General features: G+C 41.6%; 1 protein-coding gene across 4 annotated transcripts in view; it reads right to left on the bottom strand.

Moving 5' to 3' along the window:
* LOC138797348 (sp110 nuclear body protein-like) overlaps positions 1 to 19201 on the bottom strand; it is a 57511-nt gene that overhangs the window by 3466 nt on the left and 34844 nt on the right. For 3 of the 4 annotated variants that reach the window (XM_069977383.1, XM_069977384.1, XM_069977382.1), the window contains exons 2-17: positions 18961 to 19028; positions 17027 to 17178; positions 16214 to 16367; positions 13324 to 13493; positions 13077 to 13230; positions 12272 to 12453; positions 11540 to 11690; positions 9554 to 9598; positions 8886 to 8945; positions 7565 to 7627; positions 6973 to 7032; positions 6100 to 6159; positions 3182 to 3295; positions 2309 to 2422; positions 1127 to 1225; positions 508 to 618 (exon numbers count right to left, since the gene is read on the bottom strand). In XM_069977383.1, the coding sequence (XP_069833484.1) occupies positions 508 to 618; positions 1127 to 1225; positions 2309 to 2422; positions 3182 to 3295; positions 6100 to 6159; positions 6973 to 7032; positions 7565 to 7627; positions 8886 to 8945; positions 9554 to 9598; positions 11540 to 11690; positions 12272 to 12453; positions 13077 to 13230; positions 13324 to 13493; positions 16214 to 16367; positions 17027 to 17178; positions 18961 to 18979 (1708 nt within the window). In that variant the 5' untranslated portion in view covers positions 18980 to 19028. The remainder of the gene's footprint in view (positions 1 to 507; positions 619 to 1126; positions 1226 to 2308; positions 2423 to 3181; positions 3296 to 6099; positions 6160 to 6972; positions 7033 to 7564; positions 7628 to 8885; positions 8946 to 9553; positions 9599 to 11539; positions 11691 to 12271; positions 12454 to 13076; positions 13231 to 13323; positions 13494 to 16213; positions 16368 to 17026; positions 17179 to 18960; positions 19029 to 19201) is intronic. The other variant, XM_069977385.1, reaches the window with a different exon arrangement.

Raw genomic sequence — 19201 nt, 5'->3', positions numbered from 1 at the left:
CCTCCCCAGCAACTAGGGGGTGTCTCACAGTTTGAGAAGTAATGCTTTAAAGCGTACCTGTACTTTAAAAAAAAAAAAAAACCTCACACATCACAGGGACACTTCAAAAGTTTTGATGCATTGGGATCCCACTGCTGAGACCACCACCAATCAGGAGCAAGCATTAGGAGAAGTGAGCGGCAGCACACTTCACTTCCCTGCTGTCAGTCATCTCCATCCAGAGGTCCCATAGACTTATAATAGAGTTGCCTGCAAAGAGATTGCTGGCATTTGATCAGTGTCATTGCAGGTGTCAGTCCCTATTGTAAGTCTATGGAGCCCAGTTCCTGCAATAAGACAGACATGTCACGTTGACATGTGAAAAGTTTTTATTTTTTTTATGACAATAACACTTTAAATAGAATCTTCTTTTTTTTAACATGAAGCAAGGTTTGCACAAAAATTAGCAACTTTTGTAGGCCATGAAAACAATAATAACCCGCCCTTCATAGGAATTTAAACACTTACGTCCAGTCCAACGTGCTTTCCTGAAGATCCCTTTCTTGTTACCACATCGCACTTGAAAATTATCATTGAAAACTTGTTTTGGAAACTCCACTCTTACAAAAGGTTTAATCTCTGGAAAATAATAATAATAATAATAATAATAATATTAATAATAATAATATAACAACAACAACAACAATAAATATAACACATGCCCCTGTCTTAATACTTTTATTCTTCATCTGTTATTTCACATGAAAATGTAGGAATAAATTGAAAAGTGGGTATTACCATTCCTCGGTGTCAAAAGAGTGTGGCCTTACACACAGTGACACTGTCCAGTCCATACTGACAGTACAAGACTGTGCAGGGACACACCCCATTGACACCTGAAATGGTAACACCCACTTGTCAGTTTACTCATACATTTCTTACAGTTCTTAAAGATTTTTATATCATAACCAGTAAAAGTAATTACTAAAGCAAGTCAAGACAGCTGACAGGTCCTCTATAAAAAGAGGTGGTTTTACGTAGACTAGCCCTAAAACTGAGAATGCAACTAATGTTATAACTTTCTAACATATTAATGAATATATTGTTCCCCTCAGAACTGTGTGTATTGCAGAAATCGGGCACAAACCTTGCACGACTCCAGATCTTGCCTTCAAATAAAAGCGTCTACTACTGATTTCGTGGACTTTTCTTCTTGTACATTTGCACCGTTTTGAGAATTCTGGAACTTTTAGATAAGGAGAAGCAGATGATCAACCATGAAATCCACATTTAGAGTCTCTAAGGGCCCTATTCCACTGGACGATTATCGTTCAGATTATCGTTAAATCGTTCGAATCTAAACGATAATCGTTCGGTTGAAATGCAGTTAACGATTAACGACCGAACGAGAAATCGTTGATCGCTTTAAAAGACCTGGACCTATTTTTATCGTTGCTCGTTCGCAAATCGTTCGCGTTGAATAAGACATCGTTCGGTCGTTCGCAATAGATACGAATGCAATAGCGAATAAATAGCGAAGAAAAAACGATCGCAATTACGATCATAAGTAACGATTATCGTTCAATGGAAATGAGTGAACGTTTTCAGGTCTTTCGCAATAGTGGTCGTTTGAGATCGTTAATCGTTAATGATATGCAAACGATAATCGTTTGGTGGAATAGGGCCCTAAGAGTGTTAAAAGATTCTGAGCCACTATTAACTCACTGGGTAATAGGTTTAATTTTTTCTGCAATGGACTTGGAAGCCAAAGCCAGGAATGGATTTGAAAAGAGAAGAAATCTCATGCTTTCCTGTATGACCTGATCTCTGTTTATAGTCTGTTTCTGGCTTTGGCTTCAAATATTTGGCAGATAATCTTTCTGTGTAAATGGACCCTAAAAGGAAATTGTTGTGCTGTGTGTGCCTTTACTTGCTTGGATATCGATAACAGCTGTTGGATAGAACACACTTTGAGAACCTGGTGTTTATGTGTAAGATACTATTCATACTGTTGTGTGTATCTAAGAATTACAAGTGCTGAAACAAGGGCAGAACAGTAACCATTCTGAATGCTAAATGGCAATGGCAATGAATAGAAAACCCTTTTTTATATAACCTATTAGAAAAATCTGTTCAAGATCTTCAATTCTTAGCCAGTGTGTAAACCAGTGCTTACAAAGAGCATCTCCCACCCTGGAGGACCTGCTCTGTCCAGCAATAAACAGACAACCTATTGATTTGAATGAGCACTGTGTACTGCTTCATTTACCCCTGTGGAGAAATTGAACTCTTACTGCCATTTACTTCATTTACAGTTTAGAATACAAACCTTTGTATTTCTCCTCTTGATCATTCACTTCACAGATGAAATCTGGTGGCTCAGAATAGCTAATAGGCTGCAGTCGGCATCTCCTCACTAGGGGGGGCAACAAGTCACCTGAACCTGTGCAATACCATAATGTACAACAATGGTCACATTAAAAAAAAGAGGTGCAGACTGACATCATACTGAAATACCATCTACGGCTGATTTCATTCATAGTACTTGATCAGTATTATTACCCAAAACCACAGAAGGTGCAAATCAGCAGGTTACAATCATCAGTCATCTCTCCCATCTTGCCCCTTGTTCTCCCCATACACAGGAGCGCCCGACACAGCTAAGCATTCCTGTGTTCTCTTGACGGGGGTTAAGCCACAGTTAGAGAGCTCTGGCTGCGACTTCTCTTTCCGAAAAAAGGGGTCGGGCGGTGATTTTCCATCACACCCGACCTCTATCTCCACTGACATCATCGTTCAGTGGACCGTCGGGAGAGCCCCGTACACCTTATACTGATGGCTGATCCTGCTGCGATACTTAGGCTGGGTTCACACTGCGTTTTTTTCATCCGTTTTTTGCAAAAAACTGATGCATTTGTGTGCATCTGTTTTGATCAGTTTTTCCATTGACTTACATTGTAAAAAAACGGATCAAAACGGATCCGTTTTTTTTAACGGACACAAAAATAGTGTCAGCTACGTTTGTGTCCGTCAAAAAAAACGCATCCTTTTTTTTAAAAAAAAAAACAGATGAAAAAAACGGATTGCAAAAACGCAGTGTGAACCCAGCCTTATACAAGAGTATAAGGATCTTTAGAATTTACTGTAAAAATAACCTTATTCCATCCACATTAACAAGTTCACCTACAGTCTTGTAGCTCACCTTTAGGTTTCTTTCCTTTCTTATTAACTCTGAAGAGAAGATTTGCTGAGTCAGGATAACTAATAGTCTGCAATCTGCAGTTTTCCGCTGGGGGTGGCAAAGTGGCATCACAACCTGTGTAATAGTATACCATAGTAAGGGACAATGGGTCAATTAGGAAATAAAAAAAACATTTCTTTACAAGTAGTACAGAATTTATTATCACATTACATGTCAACTCAACCCTAGTGTATGTATATACTGTATATTGGTATATGTGCGGCAATATTCCTCCCATGTGGTTAGGTTTATACGTGTGTGTCATATATACGAGTCCCCATTGCAGATTTATGTGTTAGTATATCATTCCATTGTTCTCTTAGTTGAAAATTCTGAAAATCAAAAATGAGTCTTATAATAACACTGGGAGCCCCTTTATTGTGATAATACTTCCTAGAAGAGTTCCTAGAAGATTAGAGGAGTGTCAAAATTAAAGCTGCAAACTCCCCCCTTAAAGAGGAGTACTAGTCTACTACTATTAAACAACTTAGGAAGCCTTAACCACACACCTTTTTACAGTTTCTTGATATGCCTTCCTGTTCCCGAGATATGAGAGTTTATAATTTGTTTGACAATTCAGTTATTAGTCAAATGGGCGTGAACTTAATTTTATTAATAGGAGTGAATGTCAGGTGAAGGGTATCATTATACAATCAGAAGGTGTGAATGTTCTCTTGAATGCACTTACTAGGCTTTGCTCCCACTAACCAGAATCCTACTTAAAGAGGATGTACCATCAGGTACATCCTCTTTAATCTGACCCAGGGATAGAACAGCGCAGTCACAGGGACGCTTTTTAAACCGCGGCCCGGTTCCCGTGTACGGCGCCGTTCTATCAACGGGTACCAGGCCGGGGTGAAGCACAGGAGGCAGGCCAGCCCGCCCACAGTGGGAGGGAATTCCCTCCCCTGTATGATGCGGCTCCATTAGAATCAATGAAGGCGTGTCATAGAGGGGCGGGGGATTCCGCCCACTGTGCTTCACCCCAGCCCGGTACCCATGGATAGAACGGTGCCGCACACGGGAACCAGGCCGCGGTTCAAAAAACGGACTTCCCCGTGACGGCGCCGTTCTATCCCTAGGTCAGATTAAAGAGGATGTACCTGATGGTACATCCTCTAATACTTATGAGGGGAAAATGCCCCCGAAAAACAGCTGTCTTTGGATGGATACATTGCTGTCATTTTTTGATTGTGGCTTCATGGAAGGTCGTTTCCTTGACTGGGGACCCCCCCTTGGCTTGGTTGTTCTTCCCGGTAGAAGGTCTGGCTAGCTCACTGATGGTGAGAAACATGTGATGGTGTCTCCACAGTATTTTGGTTGATCTTCCTAGGTCAAACATCGATCTCTTTAATACACACCCCCTGACTGTATAATCACTCCCAATACATGATATTCACTGAATTGTCAGACAAACTAGAAACCCACATATCCCAGAAATAAAAGGGCACATCGAGAAACTGTAAAAAAGGTTTGTGACCAGGACAAATCAAATTTTGGGGGTTTGCTACAGGTCTTTTTCAAGCAAGCCAGGACTAAAGGTCCCCATACACCCTAGGGTCCATTTACACAGAAAGATTATCTAACAGATTATCTGCAAAAGATTTAAAGCCAAAAACAGAAACAGACGATAAAGAGATCAGGTCATAAAAGGAAAGCCTGAGATTTCTCCTCTTTTCAAATGCATTCCTGGCTTTGGCTTCAAATCTTTGGCTTTGATTGGGCATACCATTGTTCACCATATGTTCACCAAGGTGTATGGTGATGTAGGTGGAGATAGGGATCAGACGTGATTTTCCTTTGTTTCAGGAAAGATAAGCTGCAGCGAGAGCTCTCTTGCTGAGGCTTAGGGTGCTATTACACAGGCCAATGAAGGCCTGATCACTATTGTTACCGAGTGACGATCTAAGGGCCCTATTCCACCGGACGATTATCGTTCAGATTATCATTAAATCGTTCGAATCTAAACGATAATCGTTCGAATAGCAGTTAATGACTAACGACCGAATGAGAAATTGTTGATCGTTTCATAAGACCTGGACCTATTTTTATCGTTGCTCGTTCGCATTGAATAAGAAGTCGTTTGGTCGTTCGCATTAGTGATAAACGCAATAGCGACGACAAGACGACCGCAAGAACGATCATAAGTAACGATTATCTTTCCATGTATATGGGTGAACGATTTCAGGTCTTTCGTAATAGCGGTCGTTTGGATCGTTTATCGTTAACGATTATGGGAACGATAATCGTCCGATGGTATAGGGCCCTAAATCGGTGCTAGTTTAGTGGGCCTATTGCACGGCCTGAATCATTTAGCAAAGGCTGTACAGACATAGTTAGCGAGGTCTGTGCAGCTGTTCACGCTCCTGATCTTCTCCTGTGCTCTGAATGCGTCCCGGAACCGTGCGCTGCAGCCGCACACTACAGCTTCAGAGTGGCCTGTCTGAGCTGACAGGCCACTGAGCCAATCACTGTCCGGAACCGCAGACTGCTGAGCGCAGGAGAACACTGGGAATGTTGACCTAAAGAAACGATCAGCTATTACATGGAGACATAACCGACTGAATTGGGCTCGCTCAATGTAATCCTTCCCCATAGAAAACACAGTAACGCGTAGCCACGTTGAAACTTCCTGTATATGAGGAGACAGGAAAGATGACTGATGGCTGAACGATCGATTGTTGATGGTGTATGGCCCGCTAAAGACAGCTTGTGTTCATGAAATGTACGGCTTTTTTTTTTTTTTACATAGGGATTGCCTAGAATAATAAACCTAGTTGGGTGTATTAGATGAACTGGTAATAAACACGTTTAAGATTGTATTCGTGTTTACTAGCAAGATGCTCGACCATTACATAACTTAATATGAATACACATACCTGGGGACTGCTCACTATAGTTCTGCTCAGATAACGGCATATTTTCAACTTTTACGATTTCTGTAAATGGGTTATCACAAAGGTTAGTGCAAAACATTATAAGAAAATACAGGTTAGGCTCATAATCTGCTCTCACAACCAAAGAAGAAATCTTTATAGTCCAAGAAAACTCTGCTATACTCCCTCTTCCTATGTACATTGGCTAGGGGGTAACATTTGATGTAGCCCTCGTATATAAGCTTCAGGTCAACATTCTTACCTCCCACTTCAAGAAAATTTCCCTTCTTCAAAGAGAAGACTACTAAAACGTTATGCTATGGTAACACCATCCTTTGTGGCCTGTATCCTCTATCCTAGACCCTCTAATATGCTCAGTCCTTGGTCCGATAGCCACCTGTGTTAAAGGGCCCTTAGGGGTGCGGCTACCATGGACAATTTATTCTCATCAGGGCTTCCAAGTGCTAAACTTTAAAACATTCGGTGGCCCCACAGAGAATAAATAAATATGGCTGGCCATGGTGGCCATGCAGAAGCTCTCCATTCATTGTAGGGAAATTGTATCTATGTTCTCGGGATCAGTGGGCCTTTAATGGTGGTTGGAGCCCAAGCTATGTGCTTGTTATCCCTATACTATGAATAAAGGGAGAACAAACCCATACGGAAACACCCCTTTAATGACTTTTAGCCTCTATGAATATACATTATGCAGCAAAGATCTACATAAAAAGTTGAGAATTGTCAATTCTAGATTTAGAGTGACCTCTCTAATCTATCAATAAACGCTTCTTATGTCTGTTGTATTTTTCTTTTACATTTTATCACATACTGCAAAGACCTGTATATACAATCACGTTACAATGATAATAGACCTACCTCCAGAAGGTTCATTGTAATCCGGTTCTTGGCCGTCTCCAGATTCATCTTCATGTGTCACTGCAAGCATAACATTGGGGCCAAATAAAAATGTGACAACATTAGAGTTTTTGTGGTACTTCTAAGCAGGAGATACATAAATAAGATCTACAAATCAATGTCTATAAGTAGAATGATCAAAATTGGACAGTTTATGGGACTTTTGGAGACTCCTCATGGATGTCATGAAGAAGAGGGACAACAAAGTTCCTGAAGTCTTTGAAAATTGATCCAGTGAAATCAAGCAAATGGAGTCAATCAAACAATCCAGATGAATGGAAAAGGCAATTGTGCCTGGAGTCAAAGGAAAATGAAGAAGACCACAAGCAACAAGATGAATAAGAGAGATGATGAGAGAATTAAAGAAACAATGAATACATAATTGAGAATCCTGCAGACAAGAGGTCATGGAGAAATATCAAAATCAGAATTTATTCTCGACGTTGTATGTCCTTTTGGCTACAAAGGATTAGAATTTTGGAGAGTATTAACATTGCTGAGGCCCCTGTCTGCTTTAGAACCATTCACTGATGTGATGTAGATGTGGATATACCTGTGGATGGGACATCATTGGAGCTCTGCTCATCCAGGTCCAGACATTCGCTTTTTACTGACACTGTAATCATAAGTATCAACAAACTCAAGAAGTGATATCTATTATGATAAGATGCAAGAAAAGAAATTGTGCCTAGCGGTGCTGGTGCTGAAGAAAAATGAGAGATAAGAAAATCTGATGTGATGTCTATTGTTCACATATATTAGATGACATGTTTCAAGTGTACCAGTTATGATGGCCCACTGCCAGATCATCACAGACTTAGGGGCCTATTCCACGGAGCGATAATCGGCCGAATCGGAGCGATAATCGGCCGAATCGGGACGATTCGGACGATTATCACTCCGTGAAATAGAGAGAACGATCAGCTGATGATCGCGTAATCGGCTGATCGTTCATTTAGGTTCAAACCTAAAATCATCGGTCGCCACCCACACATCGCTACGTGGAATAGCGGTGCGCGGCGGGTGACCGACGATTTCAAAACATCATACTTTACCTGTCCAGGCGCAGGTCTTCTCCTTCTCCCGATCCCGTGCCGCAGCAGCTTCCGAGCGGCCTGTCTGAGCTGACAGACCGCTCAGCCAATCTGCGGACTGCTGCAGCCATTGATTGGCTGACCGGTCTGTCAGCTCAAACGGGGCGCTCCGAAGCTGCTGCTGCGCGGGACCGGGAGAAGGAGAAGACCTGCGCCTGGACAGGTAATGTATGAAACAAGGGCTGCAAGGACATCAGTAACGATGTCCCTGAAGCCCTCGCTAAACGATTGTCGGGCCGTGCAATAGGCCCAGTAAACGAGCGCCGATCTAGCAGATTGGCACTCGTTTACATCGTTGATCGGGCCCTGGTCAGCCCGTGGAATAGGACCCTCTTAATCCAGAAGTTAGGTCTCCATGGGTACATACAGATCATTAAACCGAAAGGCCCCAGCCCTTATTGGATCAGAATGGGGGTTGCATGCATTACGGTCTTATGGCTTGTTAAGGGCCATAGAGACCAAGGTTCTGGATTAAAAGAGGAAATCTTCTGACATGACGAGTACAATTTAAACGTATGTAACTATGGGTGTATAGCAATTCTTTAGGCAGTCCACCTCTGGCGGCCCCAATCAGACAGAGAGGTTGAGATAGTCACAGGCCCCAGAGGTGAACCACATGGTAAATATCCACATGGTAACACCTTTAAGTCACACAAATGAGGTATATACAGGATGTCTGCATACAATACATACACAGACCCTGTTGCAAGAACAGTAAAGATCATAAAGCTATAGAAGTAAATTATTGTAAAAAAAAAAAATAAATGGTTATATGAATACCTATTATAGGAGTAAGGGTGCCTTGGTCCTGTGTTTCGGTAATTTGCCCTGTACAAGATACTAAAACAGATTACTGAAATGTTAATGTCATAGTGCAACATCATAAGAACTTACATCCGACTTTGTGTCTGTTTTTTCTTCTATGCATGCACTTGATCTATAATAATTAGGCCAGGAGCAGACAAACCGACAAACCTTGTGAAATATAGACCCTCTATGGTTTTTCATGACAGAAATACATCAGAGAGTCTTAGAAATTCTATTGCAAGATATTGAGAGGATAGGGTTAATGGCTATGGACGTGAATGCACTTTTTAAAATTATTATGGCACACCTGTATAGATGTTTTTAAACATTTAGCGTAGGTTCTCTTCTATAGACTATAGATAGAGTCTCCAGCCCCTATCTTTCCTCTCCTGAACAGTCCTCTATGCTAATTCATGACCTCAAACTTTATGAGTGTCGTGATGATACGATGCTCTATTCTGCACTGCATTACATCGCAGAATAAGGAGAAATAAGTGTGTTCAGACTGAACAAGAAGGGGTTTCCAGGAGATGTGGGGTCAGTGAGTAATGTGATGCATTAATGGAGTTATGCATCTTTATATGTATTCAAAGATCTGAAGTGTGATATATTAGCTAGAAGGCTAATCTATAGATAGTTACCTGGAGAAGGTGGACAGATGTCCAACGTCAGTGCCGCATTTAATCCTGTAAAATCCAGTACTTAGGTTTAATAAAATAAAATCATACTTTTTATTCTTATGCATTTTATTGCACATTATTATGTGTTTACAGTCACATGATCACGCTCTAAATTAATGTCTGTTCAACTACCACTCAAACTACAGTCATGGCCAAAGGTTTTGAGAATGATACAAATATTAATTTTTCCAAAGTCCACTGCTTCAGTTTTTAAAATGGCAATTTGCATATACTCCAGAATGTTATAAAGAGTGATCAGCTTAACAACAATTACTTGCAGAGTCAATATTTGCCTAGAAAATGAACTTTATCCCCCAAAACACATTTCAAAATCATTGCAGCCCTGCCTTAAAAGGACCAGCTAACATCGTTTCAGTGATTGCTCCATTAACACAGGTATGGGTGTTGATGAGGACAGGACTGGAGATCAATCTGTCATGATTAAGTAAGAATGACACCACTGGACACTTAAAAGGAGGCTGGTGCTTGGCATCATTGTTTCTCTTCTGTTAACCATGGTTATCTCGTGCAGTCATCATTGCACTGCACAAAAATGGCCTAACAGGGAAGAGTATCACAGCTAGAAAGATTTCACCTCAGTCAACAATCTATCGCATCATCAAGAACTTCAAGGAGAGAGGTTCCATTGTTGCCAAAACGGCTCCAGGGCGCCCAAGAAAGACCAGCAAGCGCCAGGACCGTCTCTTAAAAGTGTTTCAGCTGCGGGATCGGGCTACAAGCAGTGCAGAGCTTGCTCAGGAATGGCAGCAGGCAGGTGTGAGTCCATCTGCACGCACTTTGAGGCCTGGTCTCAAGGAGGGCAGCAAAGAAGCCACTTCTCTCCAGAAAAAAAAAAACTGTAAAGCATCCTGAAACCATTCATGTGTGGGGTTGCTTCTCAGCCAAGGGAATCGGCTCTCTCACAGTCTTGCCTAAAAACACAGCCATGAATAAAGAATGGTACCAGAATATCCTCCAAGAGCAACTTCTCCCAACCATCCAAGAGCAGTTTGGCGATCAACAATGCCTTTTCCAGCATGATGGAGCACCTTGCCATAAAGCAAAGGTGATAACTAAATGGCTCAGGGAACAAAACAGAGATTTTGGGTCCATGGCCTGGAAACTCCCCAGATCTTAATCCCATTGAGAACTTGTTGTCAATCATCAAGAGACGGGTAGACAAACAAAAACCAACAAATTCTGACAAAATGCAAGCATTGATTGTGCAAGAATAGACTGCTATCAGGATTTGGTCCAGAAGTTGATTGAGAGCAGCCAGGGAGAATTGCAGAGGTCCTGAAGAAGAAGGGTCAACACTGCAAATATTGATTTGCTGCATTAACTCATTCTAACTGTCAATATAAGCTTTTGTTACTCATAATATGATTGCAATTATATTTCTGTATGTGATAAAAACATCTGACAAACACACATAAAAACCAGAGGGCAGCAGATCATGTGAAAATATAATATTTGTGTCATTCGCAAAACTTTGGGCCATGACTGTACCATTCAAAGAAATGCAAAAATAGAGGTAGTAAAAAATTAGCTAAAATAAATTCAAAATGTACTAGAATGGCATACCATGTATAAAAATACAATTTAAAAAGGAGTTAGTTATCCAGGATTAGAAAAAAAAAACACAGCTACATTCTTGCAAAAACAGCACCACCCCTGTCCTCAGGTTGCGTGTGGTATTACAATTCAGCTCCAGTTACTTCAATGGGACTGTCAGACCTATGTTTGGAAGCCCGCGATGCAATAGTGAGGTGCTAATTGGTTAGCATGGCAACCAGAGGCCTTCTGAAAGCTTTCCTGGCCTCCATGTTAACTCTACTAATACAATTTATCTCAGGAAAACAAAGCGCCTCCCTGCCATGATATATGAAATATGTCCTGAGCAGAGAACGGGTTAAAATACGTCTGATATATATAAGCATGACCTACCATTGAAGGTTATGCTGAGATCAGGGTACAGCTTAAGGTAGAATTTTTGGAACACATAGGCAAAAAAGTTTTGAATGTCACTCGTAGTCTTGAATTGACACATAGCATCATATAATACTTCCTTGGTGGACCTCTTATCCGCCTGCAGCTTCTGCAAAGAATCAGATTATTATATAGTAAAAATTACTGTCCAAACTGTAAAAATTGTCCAGGAATGCTTCTGCTGGCAATAATCGCCCCATATAAAAAAGTGACAGCAATCAACCAAGGACCGGGAAAACACCCAATCCTTGGCTGATCGTGTCTTTAGAGCCCGATTTAACATTTATCTTTATGGGCCACACATCTTCCTGTGTAAACAGAGGATGTGAGGCCAATAACGATAATAGCAAATTGACAGCACAGATAAGCAGTTTCCAGATCACACAGCAGTACATACTTAACATCAGTGCTGCTGCTGTGATCCGGCATCCTCTTCTCTGCCTCTCCCTTCCAGCCACTGAGTCTTCAGGCCCTGCCTCCTGCAGAATGACTGACAGCTGGAGGAGACTGCGTCTGAAGACACAGCAACTGGCTGGGAGAGCCAGAGAAAAGGATGCTGGATCACAGCAGCAGCGCACTAGGCAAGTATGCACTGCTGTGTGATCTGGAAACTGATATTTAAGCTGGGCTTGGTACCATGATAGACATGACATCAGTTTTGCATCAGTCCTAATAATAAAAATATCTTACCAATAACTCTATATGAGACAGCAGTCTGAAATCATGTAGTCCATTCAGAAATGGAAATCGCTCATTTATAGCCTCACATATATAGGTTTTATTATGTTCAAAGAATTGAAGTAGATCGGTGGTGGTATTAAATATTGGGTACTCCACTCCATTAAATGGTGCAACGGACTCCTCAGTTGGTTCTGTAAGAAAAGACGCCATGTTGCCATTTATTGATCAACATTGACCTGACTTCTTATGTGTTAGTCACTTCTCTAGATTATTAGCCATTTTGAGATGTCATTACTCCAAAATGACAGGTGGTCAGCTGTGCCTGGGAAATACCTCCCCTCCACAATAACAGGGCACACAACATGGACAAATAGCTTGGTGACAGTACCTATATAAGAGAATCCTTTAAATGTTCCCACCCCCAAAGACTAACCTTGACTGATCCACCTTGAGGGGGACAGTATCTTTTGTACAGTATATATATCCCTGGATCTGGAGGGAAAACATCTGTAGACTTCATACACTATTATACCCACATATGCAAATGGTCATGTGGGGGAGTATGTACTATATACTGTTGGTATGATCAGGGATGCAGAAAGTCAATAAGCTGCCTCCCTAACCCTCTATACCCCCCCTCCTCATCATAAGGCAGGGATGGGAAACCATTGGCCCTCCAGATGCTTCAAAATTACAAATCCCACCATGCCTGGACAGCCAAAGCTTTAGCATGATGCATGATGGCAATTGTAATTTGGCTGGAGGGCCAATGGTTTTCCACCCCTGTAGTAAGGTGTATACGTATAGGTAGTACCTCGTAAAATGTCCTGTAGACCAGGATACAGCTTCAGGTAACACTGCTGGAAGATATACTCAAACACTATATTTAATTTCAAGTCTTTCTTCTCGATTAATGACAACGACTCATATATGACACGGGAGACTGGCCTCTCATCTGCCTGAAGTTTCTGTAAGAGAATTTTGTATTTTAACAGAAAGTATTTACTGTATCTAGTAAAAGCAGGGCACACTCCCTAAAGAATAGCAATACAAGGTCTTACCAGTGACTCAGATTCCGAAAGAATTGCAAGATCTTGCAGACCATGCAGAAACGGAAACCGATCTGTAATTGTTAGGCAAATCTGAACTTTGTCCTTTGCAAATATCAGCGGATCTTTGTCTTGATCAGCAGTACTTTGTATGCCGTAACGGTATCTTCCCTCTTTGTATTCTGTGCAGAAAATCCCAAATAATTAAACAGAGATGTAATAAAAAGGAAACATGGCTGTAAGGGTGTGATGGGGAAGGGGACAGGAGGGGGTCGATACTTCTTGGCAACTGGCCGGGAACTGTTGGGCTCTGTCTAGGTTGGTGTCAAGCCCATAGAAGGAGGGGGATGAGGTCCAACCTCAGTAGCCATTTTAGGGCTATGTTCACACTCAGTATTTTGCAACCAGAATATTTGCCATTAAAAGGCGGCCATCCACTCAATTTCAACAGGGATTTGAACCAAGGAATGAAGTGCTGGCAGGTGAGTTACCTCTAGACCACAGCTCCAACACATTTGGGGTTCAGAGATTCAACTATATCTGAGTGTTTCTTTCAGACATAACCTGCCTACAGAGGACTGATCTGCAATCAGAGACACTAGCTGACAGCTAAGCGAGCAGGAGGCCGGGCAGCATTGATTATTCATGAAGAGGGAGGAGGGAAGAGTGGTGAGGTGTGCCAAAGTGTGGCACAAGCAACTCCTCTTTGACTCTATTACAGTAGGAGACGTGAGATTGTCCATAATCCTCACAAATTACTAAAAGGTAACATGCTCACTAGGGGACTGCCAGCTACAGCACACTGTCAGCACCTTACGTAGGGCCCGGAAGCTGACAGATTTCTTTTAAGGGGGAAATTTTTTGGATTTTTCACCCATGATTGGTATAAGTTCTATTTATGAACCAGTATTCAACGGCGAATATTTATTAGATCAGACTTTTATTTTAATCTGCCTGTTTTGAGTATTTACCAAAAAGTTTGCATAATCCGCGATTAGCGCCCAATTTGTCATTTGTGACTTTTTAAAAAGTCGCACAAACAAGTGCAGGCCTACGTCTGGTCAGTACCAGGTGAATATGCAATTTTACTTAGACACATTCACTATGGCAGTACTACATTTTAATAAATCAGTCACAAGAAATTGGAAAAAAATAAACACCAATTCTCATTAGAATAGTCACACAAATTAGACTCCTTAGTAAATGTCCCTCTAAGATTTCTCCTCTTTTCAATTAGTCTATATTTTTGTGGATATGTGAAAGTGGATTTAAAAAAAAAGATGTAATGGTCAAAATAACCGTATCTTTGTGGACGATATACAGGTGATGTCCATAACATCTGCAAAAAAATACACACCTCAGACTTCTATTGGTGTGTCTGGATTACTGATCTGTAAAGCTACGGACAGTGTGAACAGCCCAAATGAAATATGTCTGTAATTGTGCCAATGTTCCCTACCCCATGATCTTCAGAATGAAGGTAGGAGAAGCAATGTCCTGTGGTTTTCCTCTTGACACCCCACACACACACAGTATTTTTCGGCGTATAAGGCAACTGGGCGTATAAGACGACCCCTGACTTTTAAGCAGCCCTGCTGCGGTCAGGCAGGGGTTAACTGCAGCTAAATAAAAAAACAACAAACATTTAACTCACCTGGGGCCCGTTCCCGACCTCCGCGCGCCTCCGGTACCGTTCCCGGCTCAGGCAGTGTGACGTACACTACCTGCGCCGGAGACTGAGATCGCTGAACCTCTCCCCGGCAGCCGAGCGTCTCATCGGAGACACTTGGCTGCCTGGAGAGCTTCGGGAGAATGACAGAGGCTTTGGGAACTTCTGGCGCCTCTCTCATTCTCCCGAAGCTCTCCCGACAGCTGAGCGTCTCCAAGCATCTCTGATGAGACGCTCGGCTGACGGGGAGAGGTTCGGTGATCTCCGTCTCAGGTAGTGTACGTCACACTGCCTGCACCGGGAACGGTACCAGAGGCACGCGGAGACCGGGAACGGGCCCTAGGTGAGTTAAATGTTTTGGTTTTTTTGTAGTGGTCGCCCCATTCAGTGCGGATGGGGCAATTTTTGAGCCCCCCCCCACCGTATGGGGCGACCATACCCGAAACTACGGTATAACTTTTATTATTATTGTCCTATGTGAAGATTTACTAATAAAGTGTGGAATTTTAATGGTACATGCCGACCTGGTGCTGGACTTTTTTCTCTGGTATGCTGTGACCCTGGCTCCGGGTCTTACCGTGCACCGACGGCTATACCACAGCAGGTGAGCTGACCAACAAACAGACTTTTGCATATATATATAATACACACATACACACACACACACACACACACGACACACAGTGTATTTTCCTGCGTATAAGACTACTTTTTAACCCAGGAAAATCTTCTCAAAAGTCAGGGGTCGTCTTATATGGCGGGTGATGAAAAACTTCGGAACCGGACTGGAGAATCTGCGGTCAACGCATATAGTGGGGGGAGTTCAAGAACGGCCGCATCCTAGCTGTATGCAGCGACTGTATGAAGGGTAGAGCGAGCTGCAGGTGTCCGGGGTATAAAAAAAAAATATACAGTATAACGGCGCTGTGTCCAGAAAAACACACCTCTTTCACCCATCTGGCCCGCCCTTGTATCCTACTGGTATTACTGTACCTCTGCCTCTCAGATCTCGCTGCTGTCTGATGTTTTTGATTAATTCTTATTTGGTGCGTTGGAAGAGGGGTAGTCTTATTCAGCAAGTATATCCCAAACTCTATATTTTAAATGGAAAAGTTGGGAGTTGTCTTATACGCCAGAAAATATGGTGTATATATATATATTTTTTTTTTTTTTTTTTACAATGATGGGAGAAGTATCCCCCCCAATGTGCATGTCACAGATAGCATTACCTACCTGCATAAATAGGATTTAGATCGGGAAACTTCTTCAAGAAGGATTTGTGGAACAAGAATTCTAGGAAATAATGTAAACTGATGTTCTTTTCTTCTATCCAGCAGAGACATTCATACACCACTCGGTGGCCAGTCCTCGTGTCTCCTTGCAACTCCTGTGGGGGGAAAAAAAAAAAAAAAAAAAAAAAGATTATTCTCCATTTATCATATTTTCTGCTAATTTACAGTCAATTTATGGATTTGGAAGAAATTATTGTAAAGAATACCGTACCGTGTGATAGAATAAATCATCATAGTAGTGGTATTACAGCCGCAAGGACTGACTGCGTGTCTAATTACCTAAATGACACTTACGGTTTAGGCTATGTTCACACAATGTATTAATTTCATTAACAACGGCCGTTCTTTGAGCAACCCTTGTTAATAAAATTAATACAATCCCATTGATTTCAATGAGACAATGACCGCAGTGTATACACACTTTGACATGTCTATTTCCTACGGCCGCAGTTCAGTGAACAACGGCCATACAAAATAGTCTCTCGGCCGTACTTTACACTGTGGTCAATGGTTAATGGTTGGTGCCTGCAACCCAAATGGGAAAAAGATAATGTTCCTACGGCTGATACTGCAGAATCAGCCGTAGGAACACGCTACATGCCAGCCGGTCCCTGCACTGTAATACAATGGCCGATGTATTACAGCGTGTGAACATAGCCTTAATAAGGACTCAAGAACGTCTCCATATTATGCACGAGACTATAAGCAGAGATCATGAAAATGGGAAAAATAGAAACAAAGTTATCCTCCTTACCAGCACCTCCTCCTCAGACAGGATAGAGTCAACCTTCAGCTTGTTTAGAAAGTAAAAGCTATCTGTAATCGCTAGGCAGATTGGGACCTTTGACTTTGCATAGAACCAGGGGATGTCCTCCGAAGTTATGCTGTCCTGATCCTTGGTGCCTTCTGTGAAGGGAACAATAGTAGATGTAGACGCAGACAAGACTTCAATCAAATCCATTAGCAAAGCCTCATTTTCCGTTTTAGATACACTGAACACATAAATACATTTAAAACAATGGCCAATTATTCTACAAAGTTGCATGAAGGTGTGAGACCAAAACCAGATTAAGGATGTTCACGCACAGTATTTGTCAGTCTTTTGGTCAGTATTTGTGCAACTAAAACCAGGAGTGGGTTGAAATTACAGACGCTGTGCAACTCTTTCCATTATAATTTGGCCCGGTCAGTTCCACTCATGGTTTTGGTTGAAAAAATACTTAGCAAAATGCTAAGTAAAGTACCATGTGTGAACATATCCAAAAGGGAAAGTAATAGAGGCAAATGTCATTGAATTGTCACCATCTTAGGCCTTCATTGCCTCCTTAGGAAGATTATTTTAGTATGGTATGTTAGTACTATTTGAGCACTGTATGACTGTATTATTTGAACACTACATGGTGATATTATTCAAGCACTGTATGATGGTAACATTTAAGCCTTGTAAAACTGTATGGCTGATGTATGATTGTATAACGTGATCCCTTGTAAGCATTTCAGCACTCCGTGGCTGTATTATTTCAGAACTGTATGTTGGCATTATTTAAAGCGACTCTGTACCCACAATCTGACCCCCCCCCCCCCAAACCACTTGTACCTTTGGATAGCTGCTATTAATCCAAGATCTGTCCTGGGGTCCGTTCGGCAGGTGATGCAGTTATTGTCCTAAAAAACCACTTTTAAACTTGCAGCCCTGTGCCAAACAGCCATGGCTTAGAATATCTGTGCCCTAACTTTGCACCACCCCTTCCCACACTCTTAATCATTAGGAATGCCACTTGAACATTTTCTCCTGTCTGAACATTGCACAGGTGCCTTAACGATCCAGCCCATGTGCCGTGCTGACACAGGTAAGGAATAGGAGCCAATCTGCCGTTTGGCACAGGGCTGCAAGTTTAAAAGTTGTTTTTTAGGACAATAACTGCATCACCTACCGAACGGAGCCTAGGACAGATCTTGGATTAATAGCAGCTATCCGAAGGTACAAGTGGTTTGGGGGGGGGGGGGGGGGGGGGGGTCAGATTGTGGGTTTAAGCAATGAGCAATGCAAAAATTGTGTTATCTGAGTATTGTATAGTGATATTTTTTGAGCACTGTATAGCTGTATTATCTAAGCAATGGGTGGTGAAATTATTTGTGCAATGTAATATTATGTTATTTGAGTGCCGTCGGGCTGTATTATGTATAGCCTAGATGAGGATGTTATTTAAGGACTGTATGGAAGTATTATTTAGTCACGGCATGCTCCTCATGTTAATTATTTATGAACTTTATGGTAATTATTGAAAGACTTCTTGTGACTGTGCTACCTTTTGTAGTCTTGTATTGCGTCCCCATAATCAGAGAGAAAATACATGTGAGGACATGGCGGTAATGTACAAATAACAGCTGTGTTGTAATAAGGGAAGTAACATAGTATTTGCATACTGGCCATACTGGTTGTTATAAAACTTTCCCAGAACTTTCCTAATAACTGAGCAGATGAATACATTTTGAGAGCGAATGTAAATGGTTTTGCAGGGAATTGCAGTGGGTCTCAATCAATCAATCAATGCTGCACCCCCTTCATTCTCAGGCCAGTTAAACTTTTATCCATCAAAGTAATGGTATATTTTATCAATATGCCATCACTTTACACTATGGGAAACCCCCTTTAAATATGCTAGCACAGGATAGACGAGCACCTACCGTATACCATGTCCATCATTGCAAGCTGTCTGATGTGCTCACATTTTCATTGGACTGAAGATTTGTATCTATAAAAAAAAAAAAAAAAGATGTTAGTCTGTAATGCCCATAGTATTTTCTAATTCATTAATAATTTAGAATAAAAAATTAAAAGATATTAGTAAGAATCAGCCTCATGTAAGGGCAGGTGACAATAGGAACTGTACCAGTATATTACTGATACAATACCAATCAGCCCATT

This window comes from Dendropsophus ebraccatus, chromosome 7 (genome assembly GCF_027789765.1).
Source record: "Dendropsophus ebraccatus isolate aDenEbr1 chromosome 7, aDenEbr1.pat, whole genome shotgun sequence".
NCBI classification, from domain to species: Eukaryota; Metazoa; Chordata; class Amphibia; order Anura; family Hylidae; genus Dendropsophus; species Dendropsophus ebraccatus.
Note: the sequence above shows the minus strand (reverse complement) of the source record. Positions and strands in the feature narration are given on the sequence as shown.